Here is a 19,174-nt window from a genome sequence, read left to right as displayed (position 1 = left end):
GCTGGTCTCACTACCATCTTGTAAACCTTCCCTTTAACTCTTGCTGGTACCCTTCTGTCACAAATCACTCCTATTGTGTATGTAGTCCCATACACAAGCACACACAACAAAACTAGCATGTAAGCTTGTTTGAACTAAGAATTGCTTAGCTGCTGTATTTAGAGTAGATTCAGCTTTTCGGTATTTCTATGTGAGGTTTTACAAACCAAAACTAAATCTGTTTACTGTGTTACAGAAATTGTAATGATAGTTCGACTTATTTACATGACATTGTGCATACAGTAATTAAGTATAGAAATCAATGGAATCATCATAAGATATGTTATATGTTGACAACTTTACCCTAACTAGATGGCCAAAAATGCCATGTACTAGGGCCCTGTCAGACGTCTTTGAAGAAATGGCTCAAACAAATTAATTAAAAATTTCAAAGTCAAATGAATTTTTTAAATCAACTTGCACTGTTGTTCCTCATTTTGTAGCTATCCTATCCCATTATAGGTGTTTTTAAGTGTTCCTTGACCATCGGTCCAAGTTATCTTGTGGGAAATGGCCTCTGAATAGCTGCCTTTAGCTGACAACCTTAATAACAGAGTAGATGCAAATAACCACATCAAATGTATCTGTTTTGGTAGTGATTTTAGGGATTGGGATGAAAACATCAAGTTATAATAAAAAGAAATATATTCCCTGATGATTTTTTTCTGTTACACTGGTCTACTGGAGACCATGAAGGAAAGTAGACCTCCTTACTTTCATGTCTTGTAGGAACATTGCAGATGATGTGCTGGGCTGTGATGGTTTTCTGCTATTGCTATAACAGACCATTATGGTGCAGTGGGAAAGCTTCAAATCAAATCAGCAGCATGTGGCTCTTATCCTTTCTCTGTAACCCCCCAACTCCTATCAAGCCCTTCTCTCTATACATGTAATCTCTCCCAGAACCAAGGTGACCCCCCCATCCCCCCATCCCCTCTGCTGAGTCAGCATGCTGAAGGGCACAGAGATCAATGAGCCCCTGTGACGTGACTGCTGCTCCATATCTTAACAGAAGGCAAAAAAAACAAAAAAACAAAAACAAAAAAACACCCATAGGCTTTCAGGAAAGACTCTGGGTAAAATCTCGACTGAAGAACGGCCAATCTGGAGCCATCAATTCTATCTGATCTGATTGGCTGAGACACTCTGATGTGCCTCAGAGGCCCACCCTTCCATCAGGTTTGACAGGCAGCCCATTCGTGATGCACTTGAATATATTGGCTCGGATACTGAGGTGATGGAGAACTAGGGAAGAGCAGAGAGGAGAGAAAATGAGAAAGAGAAGAGGGAGAGGGAATAAAAAGAAAGACAAGCGAGATTGAAAAGATGGAGAGAGAAAGAAAGAAACGAAAGTTAGAGAGATGGCAAGAAGAGATTATGTAGAGATAGTCTCGCGATACCAGACAATCGAAGATCTCCGCCTACCAATCTAGCCGAGCGAAGCATTGAGGCTGACTTGTGTGTCTAGTGTAGAGATGGCTTATTTGCTGCTGTTTAAATGTTTTACATTTTATTGATTGGACTGAAAGGTTTCATTATTGTCACTGTTGAGTGAGTTTGGTGAAACATGTAAAAAAAAAACACTCCTGTGTGGAACAAATTAAGTACACAAAGAGTATTTTACCCTGGTCCTTGCATATAACCCTACCTCTAACTGTGCAGCAGGAAACGCTCTATTTTTTTTCCATCCAGAAAAATGGAGGTGAGCGTCCATTGAAATTGACTTGGAACCTTTTGACAATGTCTGTTGACAGTTGTGAATGGAAGTCAGAAGATGAATAGCAAGCAGTGATGTAGTACTAGAAAAATGGGTATGCTGTAGATCTAATATGAATAGAAAAAAAAGATATGCCTGTAGATCACTTTTCAAACCTGAATTTACATTTGTATTTCCAGGACTCCCTGGAAGAAGAGATCTTGTATCTCAATGGGACCTTCCTGGCTAAATAAAGGATAAATTAAGAGGAAAAAAATTTAAGAGGACAGTAGCATGGTATGAATGTTCCATAGCAGCATGGAGGAGAGCATATGCATCCTCAGTGGTGATCTGACAGTGATGAAGCAATCTCCTCTCCAGGGACGGGCGAGACAGTGGCGGTGATGATAACTGAGGCTTATGGGAAGGAAATCCTGGCTCACTTGGAGCGTAACCTGACGGTTCTGGTCAGCATTGTGGTGGGCCAGCGCGGGCCAGCCAAGAACATCAACCGAGGCTCACTGGTCTTCGTTTCCATCTCTTTCATCGTTCTGATGATCATCTCATCAGCCTGGCTTATATTTTACTTCATCCAGAAGATCCGCTACACCAATGCACGAGACCGCAGCCAGGTAACATGCTAGCTAACACAGACAGGTAACATGCCAGATAATGCAACCATTTAACATGTGAAAAAACTGCCAAGTAACACGCTAGTTAAGGAAACTATCTAATGTCCCTATTGAAAGAGCTAGGTGACATGCTTGCTAAAACAGCCTGACAACATGCTAACTAAAACTGGTAGGTAGTACACCTATGGTAGACAACACAGAAAGGTAACACAGTCAGTAAAACAGTGGTATATTGCAGCTAAAGCAGCCAGGTCACACAGCCAATAAAAGAGAAGTATCAAACATGCACTGTTTGACAACGCCTTTCATAAAATGTACCCTTACCACATGTTGCATTTTGCTGTTGGTTTGTTTGTTGCAATAAGAAGTATACTGATTCAAGCTTAACATCTGTCATTGGTAGTAACATTGCCAGACCAGACCAGAATCAAATATTTTTGTTAAATCAAATTTTGAATGATTATGTGACCCACTGACCTCAATTTTGGGGGCTCAGCCAGGTCATACAATCTGAAAGGGATGTTTTTCATTGCACTTCCTTATCCTGCCAACTCCCACTGTTCTCAGTGCCCAGCCCCCACCCAGCTTCCTGGCTAATCGGGACAATGACAGGAAGTAGCCATGAAAATTTGATGCGCTAATTGATCCTGAAAGCATTACGGAGCAGCTCCGCAATGCATCCAGCCTACACGTCAGCTCTCAGCGCCACAACTCACCCCCACCTCAAGATACCTGCTCTTCTTGGCCACTCCTGGTCATGTGACACAGTGAGGAGGAGGAGGAGGAGGAGGAGGAGAAGGTCGGGGAGAGGATAAGGATGTGATTTATGGCCATACATTTATGTAACCACAGTCTTTTACAGTCGGCGATGGGGAGCTGCCCTGTACAACCAGTCTTGTATTGTTTTACTCAACATCTCTACTTTAGTGATTGCTGGTTTAATGCCCTGCTCATCGGCACTACACTATGTTCATGTGTGTTGGGAGAGTTGGGTGTAAGAATACCACTGTCAGTATCCACCAACATGGATAACCAACAGAAAGTAAAGGGGATCATGTGACGAGGCGTGGGGTAGCCTAAAAAACAAGTATAATACCCCCTTCTTTTGGCTATCAGAAGCTTTAATTATTTTTTTTAACCTTGTCTAACCTCATTAACCTTAAACTTATTTGTCACTCTTAAGGAGAAAGATTGAATAGAAATTGTGGCCAGGAAACATTTCACATCTCTTAAGCAGCAGGCTGGGTAAAAATAGAAGGGACTGGCTTATTTGAAATAATGAGTTATGGGCCTAAAACAACCAGCAATGTTCATAATCTAACATTCACTGAATTTGAATCCCTGCTGTACACCTATTAACTTAAGAGTCCCTTTAACTCCAGGTCCAACCATCCTGTCATTTAGTTCTCCTTGTAAATTTATGAACATATCACAGAATGGTAAGATAGTCCTCTATTCTAGGGGTGTAGCATAGCGGTCTATTCTGTTGCCTACCAATACGGGGATCGCCACTTCGAATCCCCGCGTTACCTCCGGCTTGGTCGGACGTCCCTACAGACACAATTGTCTGCGTCTGTGGGTGGGACGCCGGATGTGGGTATGTGTCCTGGTCGCTGCACTAGCACCTCCTCTGGTCAGTCGGGGTGCCTGTCCGGGGTGGGAGGGAGAACTGGGGGGAATGGCGTGATCCTCCCATGCGCTATGTCCCCCTGGTGAAACTCCTCACTGTCTGGTGAAAAGAAGCGGCTGGTGACTCCACATGTATTAGAGGAGGCGTGTGGTAGTCTGCAGCCCCCCCGGATGGGCAGAGGGGGTGGAGCAGTGACTGGGATGGCTCGGAAGAGTGGAGTAATTGGCCACGTACAATTGAGAGAAAAAGGGGGGAAATCCAACAAAGAAAACAAAACAAACGATAGTCTTCTTTTCTGAATAAGGCTCAACTTTCTTCCATGTAGCACAGGACTTTCTATTCACATTGACTGTTCTCTCTTCTTCTCTTTGTCTTCCTTTTCTTTTTCTACTGCTGTGGAAACCCTGGTTTTTGATATCCATCCCTTAGAGGTTGGATATCAAAAATGAGCTCTTACTTGGAACTACTTCCAAATTTCCAAGAACTGGTAGTCATTAAGAAACATGAGTTTCAAAGCTGCTTATCAAGTCCTGAAGTTTACTTGCAAAAGAAATGAAATGCATTGAACAAAGTCTATAAATTAAGTTGACTGCGGGCATCTGGGTAGCGTGGCGGTCTATTCCGTTGCCTATCAACATGGGGATCGGCGGTTCGAATCCCTGTGTTACCTCCAGCTTGGTCGGGCGTCCCTACAGACACAATTGGCCGTGTCTGCGGGTGGGAAGCTGGATGTGGGTAAGTGTCCTGGTCGCTGCACTAGCGCCTCCTCTGGTCGGTCAGAGCGCCTGTTTGGGGGGGAGGGGGAACTGGGGGGAGTAGCATGATCCTCCCACGCACTATGTCCCCTTGGTGAAACTCCTCAAAGTCAGGTGAAAAGAAGCGGCTGGCGACTCCACATGTATTGGAGGAGGCATGTGGTAGTCTGCAGCCCTCCCCGGATCAGCAGAGGGGGTGGAGCAGAGACCGGGACAGCTTAGAAGAGTGGGGTAATTGGCCAGATACAATTGGGGAGGAAACATGGGAAAACATTTTTTTAAATTAATTAAGTTGATTGCCAGACCCGCTGACCGAACATCTCCATCATGTGTTCCATCATGTGTGAACACAGCTTGTGTACTGTTTCTACTGTTTACCACACAGCTGACCAGCGCAAACGCTCAGTGGTTCAGTTTCACTAAAGATAACAAACTGTGATCATTACAGTCAGATAAATTCATGACAAGGGAGGAAACACCTCCAATATTTTTAAACTTTGAAACGATGCACTATTTTCATTGCCTCCGGCAGCCCTAGTTATCATAGTGCCCCCAATTCAGTGTTTATATGGCAAGATGCGGAACAATATTTAGATTCTGTATATCTCTCAAGTTCGCTGAGCAATATGATTCCTCTTCCAGTTCATCTCCAGAGAGCTCCTGGTGATGAAACTTCATTCACCATTTCAATGAGGGAGCAGATGAACATGGAAAGTCAATGAATGTCACAGGGTGTATTGTAAAGTGGTTGCGCTGCTTTTCAACTGCTTAGTCACCTTCATTTAGATGCAGAACGTGCTTGATACTTTGCTGGTATGTTAAAATTGACTACAGTGGTGCTTGAAAGTTTATGAACCCTTTAGAATTTTCTGTATTTCTGCATAAATATGACCTAAAACGTCATCAGATTTTCACACAAGTCCTAAAAGTAGATAAAGAGAACCCAATTAAACAAATCAGACAAAAATATTATACTTGGTCATTTATTTATTGAGGAAAATTATCCAATATTACATATCTGTGAGTGGCAAAAGTATGTGAACCTTTGCTTTCAGTATCTGGTGTGACCCCCCCCCCCCCCCGTGCAGCAATAACTGCAACTAAACGTTTCTGGTAACTGTTGATCAGTCCTGCACATCGGCTAGGAGGAATTTTATCCCATTCCTCCATACAGAACAGCTTCAACTCTGAGACGTTGGTGGGTTTCCTCACATGAACTGCTCGCTTCAGGCCCTTCCACAACATTTCGATTGGATTAAGGTCAGAACTTCTTTGATGGTCGACCACTACTGGGGAGGGTAACAATGGTCTTGAATTTCCTCCATTTGTACACAACCTGTCTGACTGTGGATTGGTGGAGTCCAAACTCTTTAGATATGGTTTTGTAACCTTTTCCAGCCTGATGAACATCAACAACACTTTTTCTGAGGTCCTCAGAAATCTCCTTTGTTCTTGCCATGATGCACTTCCACAAACATGTGTTGTGAAGATCAGACTTTGATAGATCCATCCATTCATTCATTAGATGAACTGCTTATCCTGTTCTCAGGGTCACGGGGATGCTGGAGCCTATTCCAGCAGTCGTTGGGTGGCAGGCGGGGAGACACCCTGGACAGGCCGCCAGGCCATCACAGCGCCCTGTTCTTTAAATAAAACAGGGTGCCCACTCACACCTGATTGTCATCCTATTGATTGAAAACTCCTGACTCTTAATTTCACCTTCAAATCAACTGCTGATCCTAGAGGTTCACATACTTTTGCCACACAGATATGTAATATTGGATCATTTTCCTCAATAAATAAATGACCGAGTATAATATTTGTCTCATTTGTTTCATCGGGTTCTCTTTATCTACTTTTAGGACTTGTGTGAAAATCTGGTGTTGTTTTAGGTCATATTTATGCAGCATTATAGAAAATTCTAGAGGGTTCACAAACTTTCACGCACCACTGTATATAAATGGCATTTTTCATGACTGTAAAATTAGAATTCAAAGTTTAACGAGTGTTTAATCTATTCGTAGTAATTTAAGGGTAATGTTGTAGGGACATGACCGACATCAGAAGAATGAAAAGAGAGATTGAATAACCTATGAATAAACTACTTTGATGAGCAGAACTAGAACTAGAGACAGAATCAATGAAATTGACCCCCCCCCCCCCATTGTCTTTAATTCCCACTTCATTTTTCAGCGCCGTCTTGGTGATGCAGCTAAAAAGGCCATCAGTAAGCTGACGACGAGGACGGTGAAGAAAGGAGATAAGGTAAAACTCTCTTAACAGTCTTACCACTCCTTGATCTCTCATCTTTCAGACAACACAGAAATAGCCTCACAGTTATGGTTGTAAATTATCCTCCTTGTTTAGTGTATCGGGCATCCCCCAATCTGTGTTTCCAGTACCAGAGTCAGTTCCATTAAATCCTGTTGGTTGAAGATTGTGGAGAATTTTCAAATGATCCAGCTATCGTGTTTAGATGTTGTGTGTTGGGCCACACCTCCCTGCAGGATAATGTACATAGACTTTATATTGTATTTTCCCGCTTTGGAGTTCCCATCTTTGAATTCCAAGCTTGTCAGTGCAGCAGCTTTGAGAACCCAAGCAGGACAGATGCTCAGAAGAAACAGATGTTTGTATCACATGTCTCATGTTAGCATTAGCTACATAAGCTAAGTCGGCAAATTGGTACAGAGACATGAAATATAATACTAAAAATATATAATATGAACATATTACCAAGCACATATTTTAATCAATGAAAGATTGTACAAAAATAGATTTAGAACTTAGTTGTATAATAAAGTTTAAATTTAAGATGAAATCAAGCTGTTCAAAGTCAAAGTATACAGTGGGCTCAAGATGTATTGGCACCCTTGACTGGCAATGCACTAAAGATTTTATAAAAAAAATGAATACCATTATTGAGATAAAGTCAAAATGCCAACATGTGAGAAATACTGTACTTTATTCATGTTTCAATGGAACCAACCAAAATCATGAATTTATTTAATCAAAAATCAATTTCCTCATAATTAAGTTTTCGCAATTAATGACACCCCTAAAGATTATTGTAAATAAAATCGACCAAAGTTAAACTGCATATAAAGTTACACTTTTTGAAGTTCATCTAAGTCTTAAAGAACTATATTGTGTAATTCCATCACTTCCCATTTTACTAGGATATAAAAATGAGGTACGTAACATGCGTGCAAAATCCATCAATCAATCCATCCATCGATCCATCGATCTATCTATCCTTGCGTCATATAGTCCAGGAAATCCTGAAACCACCGTTACACATTTCTTGACCATCGCCACTCTGTAAGTCCTTCTGTGCTGCTGGGCACCGTTTGTGCGTAAAGACAATAAAATATGTTTGACGTATTGTGTCTGCTCCATGAAAACCCTGTCCAGAGATCTAGAAGAGGGAGAATGATAGCACACGTTTACAACTGAAGCTTATGAATTCATCGATTTGCTCAAGGACGTTCAAACATCGTTTCTTGAGGAACGGGAGTGCGTTAAACCCTGGGTGGAGGTGGATTTGTAGTCTTATCTTTGACTTATGCGGCAGTTTCAGCACCGGGTGACCCTGAGGGAGGTTATCATTTGATCAGATTTATTACAGATAGACTCTAGCTGTAATTTAATGCAACCACCTCGAGGCCACAGCAGGTTCAGGGATCAGATGAAGTCATCAAATTGATAGATGAAGAAGCAGATGATTGATGGGGGATTGGTGACGGCGGTTTGCGTGAGTAGCAGCCTAAACACTGCACATGTCAGCGTACCAGAAGAACGATGAGAAAGGGTCACGGGTCAGGGAGAAAAAGGGGGTTTTTCTTGAAGGGAAGAACGGCCTATGTTGACAATATTAATTAAAAAATGGCTGCCTGGGTTGTCGGCCAACGTGTAGCCAGAGTGGATTTGAAATTGAATCACTTGCTGACAGATGGATTTCTGTGACTCGAATGTGTGTACCCGTTCAGAGCTCTGAACCGTGAGGATGCATGAAAGCACAAAGTTCTGAATCTGAATTTGAGCAATGATGTCTTAGCTTTAATTATTTCTAATCACACCAATTCCTCTTCTTCTACATTAGCTTGCTGCGGAAACCCAAGTCTGAAAACAATAAGTAATTCCACAGTATCTCGCTCAATTTGAACTTGATTCGTTCAAGTGCTTGTCTCATTCCTTTTTTTTTTAGATTTCTGATATTAACTGTATACATTTATGTAAATAAGAGCAGAGTATATCCTAAATCTATACGTTTTGTATGAATGATAATTTCAGGTGGTTGTTGACAGTGTACAAATAAGTTATTCGAAGCTTGATTTCCTTAAAACATGGATGCCTGCCTCCCCGCCTGCATACAGTGGGCTAACAGTCGTTAAGGTGCCAGTGCTGTATGGAACCGAGTTTTATTGATATTGCTGATCCTGCTGTGTGCCCTGAGTCTACTGTTACTGTTGTCCACAGCATTTCCCATAACAGAATCATTTGACCACTTCTAAAATAACAATTATCAGCTTTCATGCAAAATTGATAATACTAGCTAAACTTAGGGCTAAAAGAAAGAGTAGTGGTTAAAATGTGTTGTTTATGAAACTTTAAAACAAATGCATGTTATCCTGAGAGACTGGAGGCCAAAGTTTTTTTTTTTTTTTTTTTTTTTTTTTAATTCCTTTCCCCCCAAACCCAAATCTGGACACAGGGAGCGAGCTAGGACAGATGTGCAGCAGGTTCGGGTGATGAAGGATAGAGATGGAAATGTGCTGACAAGCAAGAAGAGTGTGTTGAGAAGGTGGAAGAGGTACTTCGAGGGGCTGATGAATGAAGGAAATGAGAGAGATAAGGTTGGATGATGCCGGGATAGTGAATCAGGAAGTTTTGCAGCACATGGGTCAAGTCAAGTCAATTTTATGTGTGTAGCCCAATATCACAAATTACAAATTTGCCTCAGGGGCTTTACAGCAACACATCCTGTCCTTAGACCCTCACATTGGATGAGGAACAACTCCCTAAAAAAAACAACCTTTAACATGGAGAAAAAGTAGGGAGAAACCTCAGGGAGAGCAACAGAGGAGGGATCTTTCTCCCAAGACGGACAAAGTGCAATGGATGTTGTCCAATAGTTTCCACAGTTGCCTCACAGCAAGGTCTTGGGTTCGAACCCCCAGCCGTCCCAGGTCTGTTCTGTGTGGAGTTTGCATGTTCTCCCCGTGTCGGCATGGGTTTTCTCTAAGTGCTCCCGTTTCCTCCCACCATAAAAAGACATGCATGTTAGGGTTAATACTCTTGTCTGTGCCCCTGAGCAAGGCAATGGAAAGAAGAACTGGAGTTGGTCCCCGGGCGCTGCAGCTGCCCACTGCTGCTATACAATAGGATGGGTTAAATACAGCGAACACGTTTCTTTGTAACCTGTAAATGATGAAAATAAAGTGGCTTTCAAAGTGTGGTGGATTAGCAAGGAGGAAGTGAGGGCAGCTATGAAGAGTGGAAAGGCGGTTAGTCCAGATGCCATACCTGTGGAGGCATGGAGGTGTTTAGGAGAGAGGGCTGTGGAGTTTTTAACTAAGATTGTTTAACCCAATCTGGGAAAGTGAGAGGATGCCTGAGCAGTGGAGAAGGAGTATACTGGAACTGATTTTTAAGGATAAGGGTGATGTGCAGAACTGCAATAACTACAGAGGTATAAAGTTGATCGGCCACAGGGGAAAGAGGAGGAAACAGTAGAGGAAGCTAGGTTAACAGGAGAGGTGACGATTAGCGAGCAGGAGTATGGTTTCATGCCAGCGTCTGCATGAGTTTCCTCCCACCATCAAGAAGCCATGCATGTTAGGGTTAACGCTGCTGCCTGTGCCCCTGATCAAGACAATGGAAAGAAGAACTGGAGTTGGTCCCCGGGCGCTGCAGCTGCCCGCTGCTCCTATACAATAGGATGGGTTAAATGCAGAGAACACATTCACTGTAAGAATACAATTGGTTGTAACCTACAATGACTGACTAAAGTGGCTTTCTTCTTTTCTTCTTCTTTCCTCTGGAAAGAGCACCGCAGATGCGATGTTTGCTTTGGGTGTTGGTGGAGAAGTATAGAGAACACCGTCAGAAAAAGGGGTTCGTTAGGGTTCTCTATAAAACAGCTTATATAGAACACTAAGGTTCTATATCCTCTGCCAAAGAACCATCTATCTAAAAAGGTTCTCCAAAATTTCTGTAATACAGCACAGAACCTTTTTTCTTAAGGGGTGCTTAAATTCACGAACTTCGTGAAAAATGCCCACTGCATAAGAATTGGTCTTTAAAATATGTTTGTTTACTGGAAAACAAGATATAGGCAGTGAAATAATCAAGATCTTGTTTCCGATAATAACTAAATAAAAAATACTGGGGATGTCCCGATCAAGTTTTTTGGGCCCCGATCCGATTTTGATCATTTAATATTGCTATCTGCCGATACCGATACCGATCCGATACATTTTCCTAGAATAACCAATCCAATGTACGTATATGCTTGACAACTGAATAGCTCTGCAATGCATTAAGAAAGAAAATGCCTGCATCCAAGCTGTTCCTTAATGGGTTTTTATGTATTTTCAAAACGGTATAAATATGCCTCTTATCACAAGTCCTCTTGTAATGCAGCACTGGTTTTAATGTGTTCTTTAACAAAATAGCCAAGTAATTGTAAACAAACTAAAATATATAGCTTATTCCACTTAGTGCAAATAGTCACAAAATGTTTGCTATTTCTCACATGTTCAGCATCCCCTCCATTGCCTGCTTGATATGCTCTGCTGTAGGAGACTCGCGAAACGGATGTGCATGCAAAACCGCAGACTTCAGCTCAAAAGCAGAGTCGACCCAGTGTGCAGTGACATAGGGCTAACGTCAGGACTCCAAACGTCTGTAGTAAATGCCATAGCCTTCACATCTGATAAAAGACCTCGTAGGTGGTGACGAACCTTGTTGCACAGCTCCGGCAGGGCCTTGCATGACATGTAGTGCTGGGAGGGTAGGACGTAACGTGGCTCCAGCAGCTCCAGAAGACGGCGGAAACCAGTGTCCTCTACCACAGCGACGGGCTGGTCATCCAAAGCGATGAATTCAGCGACTTTTCCAGTTATCTTTCTGGCCTTGTGGCTGCCGGGAGGAAATGTCCCTCTCTTTATAAAAGTACCCTCCAGTGTGAGTTGTTTCAGTGCAGCCTTCGCCTTGGTTAGCTGAGTGAAGTCCTTAAATTCCTTTTGGTGTTTTTTTAGGTGCCTAATCAAGTTAGTGGTATTGTACGCAGCTCTACAAAAACCGCCCCGCAAAATACTTGCAAAGCAAGCATTTCGCGGGGCGGTTGGGCTACTTTCAGTTTCTATTTTGAAATAACGCCACACTTCAGACATTTTAGCTGCGTCCTGGTCATGCCTGATTCTGCCGCAAATTGTGCTTCATGTTTACGACAGCTGCGTGACGGCGGACTGAGCGGAGGTGTCGCAAAACAAAGCAAAAGATCGGACTTATTTTCTGCGCAATCCGATCCGATCCGACCTCTTAAAAAATGCCTGAATCGGCCCCGATCCCAATCCTTAAGATCGGATCGGGACATCCCTAAAAAATACATACACACATACTATGTTGTATGATTTGGAGACAGTGGCACTGACGAAAAGACAGGAGGCGGAGCTGGAGGTGGCAGAGATGAAGATGATAAGATTTTCACTGGGAGTGATGAAGAGGGACAGGATTAGGAACCAGTATATCAGAGGGACAGCTCAGGTTGTACGGTTTGGAGACAAAGCAAGAGAGACAAGATGGAGATGGTTTGGACATGTGTGGAGGAGAGATGCTGGGTATACTGGGAGAAGGATGCTGAATATGGAGCTGCCAGGGAAGAGGAGAAGAGGAAGGCCAAAGAGGAGGTTTATGGATGTGGTGAGGGAGGACATGCAGGTGGCTGGTGTGACAGAGGAAGATGCAGAGGACAGACAGGAAGAGGTGGAAATGGATGATCCGCTGTGGCTACTCCTAACAGCAGCAGCCGAAAGTAGTAGTAGTAATTAATTATTTAATTAATTAAATAATTAACTTATTGTATCTCAAAATTAAAAAAAAACAAATAGTAGTAGACTGCGTTAGAATGCTTTAGACTGGTTTTGTCTGGTTTGGACAGGTTTAGGCTGTTTTTTGTGGTTTAGACTGGTTTAGGCAGGTTTAAGCTGGTTTAGACGGTATTTGGCTGGTTTAGACTGGTGTAGAGTATCAGAACAACATCTTGTCTGATTGGAGTCTACTCAAGGTCGCGGCTCTTCCTCATAACAAGGAAGAAACCCAATCCCTCTATGCGGCGCAGATCTACTGGGTACAGTGGCCACATGGTTCAATATTTGCCGGGAGAAAATGAAGGGGGGGGGGGTATCGAGTCAAGAGGCTGGTCATAAAATACAACCCCAGAAGTCCATAGGCAATCAGAGGACAGATGACGCTGTACGCTTGCTTGACCTTGGCTGTGTTTCCATTTAGGCCAGGGACAGGCCGAGCGCCAGGCCATGCTGTGAAGAGCTAATTAGTTTATGGATGATGGCAAACAGACGGGCGAAACGAGGCTCTGGATGTGGTCAGTCAGTAATGTAGTTACAGTTAACGGCTAGTTTCCCCATTTCCCCAGACACCCACCGAGTTTCCTTAAAGATTGTTTACATTGTGATGACATCGCTCAAATTCATTTTCATAGCACTTTTAAATAATTAAAATATCAACCATGATAGCTACCATAGTGCAGGATATTTTAGTTTAACAGTCGGAAGACCTGTCGCCGGCTCAGTAAAATAATGCAGCCAAAAAGCAATGAGACTAAAAGGTCATTGCGTCTCTTCGAGGCCAGCAACCAGATGTGTTGAGGTGGTACAGATGTGTTGAGGTGGTACAGCTCAGACAGGATGGACAAACTGTTCCCGTCGCTTCCATTTCAGTCATCACCGTTTCATTTCAGTTTCCCATCCACCTTGAATATCTCTGCAGCCGCCGGACACAAACAACCAGGGGTGTAGCACAAAATCCTGGGCCTGTACACAAGCAGTCTCTGTGGGCCCCTTTCTTCTTTTGTCTCTCATGCGTCTCTCTTTTGAGGTCTAGCGTACTGTATAGTATTTACAATCACAGTACATTAATCTACTCTAACCTGACTCAACCTGACTTAACATGACTGTCTTGCAGTGACTGACAAAATGTACAGTATCACTTCAACTTTGATGCATCTTAGGTGCTGATGCTGACAGCCATGATGTTTATGGGTGTCACTCGCGACAGGACTAGGGGAGCTGCATTGAGAGATGCTCGTGAGGGGCGGACTAAACCATTTTGCACCTTTTGTAAGGGGTGAGAGGGGCCTCAGAGGGCCTCCACTATTTTCCCTCAACCGATGTATTGAGCCCATTTTAACTGAAGTTATGACGCTAATTAGTTAGGAATACAAATTTACAAACCAAAACAAACTTTTAATTCCAGGCTTCCCGAGCGCCCCCCCCCCCGCCCCTTTCTGGGCCCTGGTAGGTCCTTCCCGTTTTTCCCCCAAATACGCCGCCGCTGCAAACAACCACAAAACCATCGCTGACCTTTTGGCAGCACATCTGTTGTGCGCTGGACTTTGTAGTTGTGGTACTTTGTCATTTGCCGTTGCAGGATGAGTTTGTTTGGCTGCTGGCGTTCAGTGTTGTCCTCTCTCCACAGAGTGACGCAGCACTGTGAGAACAAAAGTCCATGACTTATTATTCTTAATCTACGTTTCAGGACTGCATATGGATAAAATAGGGCCACTGATGCCCCTTTTCCACCGCGTGGTACCGGCTCGACTCCACTCCCCTCGCTTTTTTTGGTTTTCCATTGGGCAAAAGTTAGGGATAGTACCTGGTACCAGCTATTTGTTTGGTACCACCTCTGTCGAGGTTCAGAGTGAGCTGAGCCCATACTAAAAGGTGACATGAAAATACCACTATAAATTAATAACATATAAATAAATATGTGTATATTAAGTATAAATAAAATCTCAACGCCCACAAATGGCCAGCGGGGCTTGGCCGTGAGGGGATACTGTCTGCGGTGGAAAACGAAATCCCCAAAAGTCAAGCGAGCGGAGTCAAGTTGAGCCGGTACCATGCAGTGGAAGAGGGGCATAAGATAAGAGTGAGAGTGGCTTGTGGGGTTTCCCTGTGAAGAGGCAGGGACATGTGCTGCGGAGGATATTCTGGCTTTTGAAAGTCTGCAGGAATACACATTAACTCTCTCTGCAGAACATCTGCCACCGCTCACCCGTTTCCTTCTCTGATCAGTTCTCCTGTCAGGGCCGGCAGACCACGACCTTCCATCTTTTTAGCCATTAAGCGCCTGAAAATGCAAAACGATACGAAGACAGTTCGGGGATCTTGGGGGGGGGGAAATGTGTTGCGTGTCAAAACGAGTCCCAGACTGGTTTTTAAAATCCCGTGTTGTGCGGTGCGGTCAGGACGGTGTCTGCTGCTGTTGTCTGCTTCTTGTATCACAGCAGCAACACAACAGGCCGGGCAGGAAGTCAGTATTACACTTTACTGTATTTCCGAGGTGTTGTCAGAATAAAATCAGGATTTGTCAGAAAAGCGCTATAAACAATGCAACTTGATTGATTGATATTGTGAATTACAAATGTGTTGTCTAAATTAATGATAACGAGATACCGTTGCTGAAAATTTCACACAAATTAGGTTTGAAATACATTGTTTGAAAACTGGCCAATCGCCCTGCTCTCCGAAACGTCCCGGTCACTGCTCCACCCCCTCTTTTCTTTTCTTTTTGTGCTTTGTTCTCTCTGTTTCTGTATGTTTTTGGTGGTGTCGTTTTTGGGAAATTTTGGACGTGTGTTTTTTGTGTTGCACTGCTGTGGGCTGGGAGAGGCGAGACCTCATTTCTTTGTGTATGCAGGTACATGTAAGAAATGACAATAAATCGTTCCCGACCCCTCTGCTGATCCGGGGAGGGCTGCAGACTACCACATGCCTCCTCCCATACATGTGGAGTCACCAGCTGCTTCTTCTCACCTGACAGTGAGGAGTTTCACCAGGGGGACGTAGCGTGTGGGAGGACCACGCTACTCCCCCCAGTTCCCCCTCCCCTCCGAACAGGCGCCCCGACCGACCAGAGGAGGCGCTAGTGCGGCGACCAGGACACACACCCACATCCGACTTCCCACCCGCAGACACGGCCAATTGTGTCTGTAGGGACGCCCGACAAAGCCGGAGGTAACACGGGGATTCGAACTGGCGATCCCCGTGTTGGTTGGCAACAGAATAGACCGCCACGCCACTCGGACACCCTGAAAACTATTTTTGACTTGATAGCCTACTGTAGATTTCCAAACAGATCAGTGTGATGAACATCGGCTGGATGCTTTCAGGCAGTTAGCTGCAGGTTGTCAAGTGTGCGCAACCTGGTTTTCATGAAGAAATAAAGCTGCATGCAACAAAAAGTTCAGCCAAGCATCGTTTTTTAGCTAGCGGGTAGCTGATCACCGTCTGACTGCGACCTAAGCCAACGTTGTGTCGCTCGGTTTGCTTTGCTGCCGTCTCTCCGCCCACTAACCAAATGAACACCTGTCTGCCAGCCCTGCATGAAGTCGATAAGGACAGTCTCTCTTTCCCTCTCTCTTTGTCGAAGACACCATGTTGTGTGTCTTATCCATCTGATGAAAACTGAAGTTGAACTCACGCACTTGAAAGGACGTGAAATGTCGTGAGTGACATCATCGCCTCACAGGTTAGCGGCGTTTTGATTGGCTGTTGCATGAAACTAGTTTCAAAATGTTGCAATATTTGCAGCTATCGCGGCTGAGTTTCCGACGAGTGTCAAGTGCACTGCAGGATTTACACCGTGCAACTCGTGCACCGTGTAAAGCCAGCCATACTACGTACGGTGGTTTCTCACACGGAGGCAGATATTGTGATGTGTGTCGACATCGTGTAAAATTCCTCGTAGTTACCGTGATGATGTTTTTCGTATCGGCCAGCACTGGCTGTAATCAGTGTCACGATGATACAGATATTATTCCTCCTCTCCTCCTTAATGGAGCTGATATTTATAGCATGGACGTCCATAGGGGCGAGGGGCGGAGGCTGCACCAGGTGTATCGATCACCCGCAGTGCAGCGCCGCGTCCTTGGCTCCATGGTGGCTTCTCCCGTGTCAGAAGAGACAGAGAGACAGCATCCAAAAATAACTCACCATTGACCCCCCCCCCCCCTTCAGTTGCTCTATCAATTACTATCTTCCTTTTTTCTTCCCCCTACTGGTCTAGTTTTCTGTCCCTACTCTCTCAGTCTTCAGCTTTCTCTCCACCTCCACTTCTTCAGTTCATTTCTTCAGTGAATCGATGCTTTAATTACTCCCTCTCTCTCTCTCTCTCTCCCCCCGTCTCTCTCTGTCTCCCTGTCTCTCTCTGTCTCTCTCCCCGTCTCTGTTTGTCTCTCTGTCTCTCTCGCTCCCTCTCTCTCTCTGTCTCCCTCTCTCTCTGTCTGTCTCTCTCTCTCCCTGTCTCTCTCCCCGTCTCTCTGTCTCTCTCTCTCTCTCCCCGTCTCTGTTTGTCTCTCTGTCTCTCTCGCTCCCTCTCTCTCTCTGTCTCCCTCTCTCTCTGTCTGTCTCTGTCTCTCTCTCTCCCCTGGCACCTGGCTCACCTCTGCATGCAGATGAGAATTATTAAATCCTCTGTAGTCGTGAGCAGGAGTTGACGGCTTAACGCAGGATACAAACAGAACAGTTTGTGTATCAGGAGACTTGGTTGTCATCCAGCGGTGAACCGTGAGAGACATGCGTTTCCTTTAGAAGCAGAAGTTCAGGGTTTCTATTCAGTCTAATATCTGGCTGGCGAAACACAAACACATCAAATGAAAACGGGTTTGGCTGAGAAACGAAAATGGGGAAATGATGATATTTTAGCCACTTCCTCCTGAATCTGCTTGTTCAGTGTTATCTTCTTTTCTCCTTTTTCTGTGTGTGTGTTTTTGTAGGAAACTGACCCAGACTTCAACCACTGTGCAGTGTGTATTGAAGGCTACCAGCTTAACGATGTCGTTCGCATCCTGCCCTGCAAGTAAGTTCAGTCAGACCACACCTCTCATCATCATGTATTCCACTGTGTACAGCATAACAGAGTATTCCAGAAGCCACCACCACCGCTTTGATCACCTACATAGATAGAGAATGCAGAAGGTTCGGACAGCCCGTATAGATCTGTGTTCTAGACGGTACTGACACCACTTTCTATGTTCCAGAGTGTACTAAAACCACATTCTTACTTCTCTATACACAAGAAGACACAACTGACTACATTTGCGTGCACACCAGAATTTCAATATTGTCCTCAGTTGTGATTTTTTTGTGAAGCTTTCTTGATGAGGGATAACAGCCAGACAGATGACACTCCGCTGGTGGTGGCCTGACAGTCTTCACATGCTAAGTATTCTGACAGAAACTGATAGGCTACGGCTGCGAGAGAAATCCTGGCCACGGGTTAAAAATAGTTGGGAAGCTCGCATGTAGCTTCCCAACTCTCTCCATGTGAGAGATGTTGAACATTAATCATCAGGTGCAATGTAGTGTGCATGTCATGCCGTGTTACATGACATGGAAGACAGTTTGAGAAAAACAGAAATGTGGAGGAGGAGTAGAAAGACGCTGGTTGGGCAGTCGAGGTAATAGGATAACAAAGAGGAAAAAACTGATGAAAAACAGAACATAGTTCAGGAACATTAGGTATTTCATAAGGCATGGGATAGAATCAGAATCAGAAACACTTTGTCATTTCATTTCATGCACTTGCGCACATGAAATGAAACGAAACATCGCCTCCCCCAGCCCACAGCAGTGCAACACAAAGACAGAAACACATCCAAAAACTACAAGAACACATATATCCAAACTAACACATAAAAAAAAAAATCACTGTCCAAGAGAACAAACGCCAGCCAGGATGACTGCTGGATCTGCCGGTCTGCATGGGCTAGCAATTAGCTTAGCCTGCTCCGCTTCCCTGTGCTGTCAGACTGCCCTCGGTGTTTCCTTTTTCCTGGAGCCCCAGCTCCAGTCAAGGCCGTGGTCCTTGGGCCCACAGGATGCAGCAGACCAGGCTCCCTCAGCCGATCTAACGCTAACTCTCCCAGCCAGACACCTTCGACACACCTCCCCACACTCCACACAGTACATTACATTCCAGTCATTTAGCCCACGCTTTTATCCAAAGCGACTTACAATAAGTGCATCATTTAACGTAGGAGATCAGGAGAACTACTAGTCATCAGAGGTCATAAGTGCATCTAAACAAGCATCTAAGAGCAAAACCGGTGCTAAAGTAAAAGCGCAAGAAAGAGATTTTTCTTTTTCTTCTTTTTTTTTTTTTTAATGGGTGAATA

The 19,174-nt window shown here is 44.1% G+C and overlaps 1 protein-coding gene across 3 annotated transcripts in view; it reads left to right on the top strand.

Moving 5' to 3' along the window:
* Positions 1–19,174, top strand: part of rnf130 (ring finger protein 130) — a 77,549-nt gene that overhangs the window by 20,251 nt on the left and 38,124 nt on the right. For all 3 annotated transcript variants that reach the window (XM_056275780.1, XM_056275772.1, XM_056275789.1), the window contains 3 exons: positions 2,117–2,367; positions 6,946–7,017; positions 17,774–17,856. In XM_056275780.1, the coding sequence (XP_056131755.1) occupies positions 2,117–2,367; positions 6,946–7,017; positions 17,774–17,856 (406 nt within the window). The remainder of the gene's footprint in view (positions 1–2,116; positions 2,368–6,945; positions 7,018–17,773; positions 17,857–19,174) is intronic.

This window comes from Lampris incognitus, chromosome 1 (assembly GCF_029633865.1).
Source record: "Lampris incognitus isolate fLamInc1 chromosome 1, fLamInc1.hap2, whole genome shotgun sequence".
Classification (NCBI taxonomy): domain Eukaryota; kingdom Metazoa; phylum Chordata; class Actinopteri; order Lampriformes; family Lampridae; genus Lampris; species Lampris incognitus.
The sequence above is the reverse complement of the archived record's forward strand: the minus strand, read 5'-3'. Positions and strand labels throughout refer to the sequence as shown.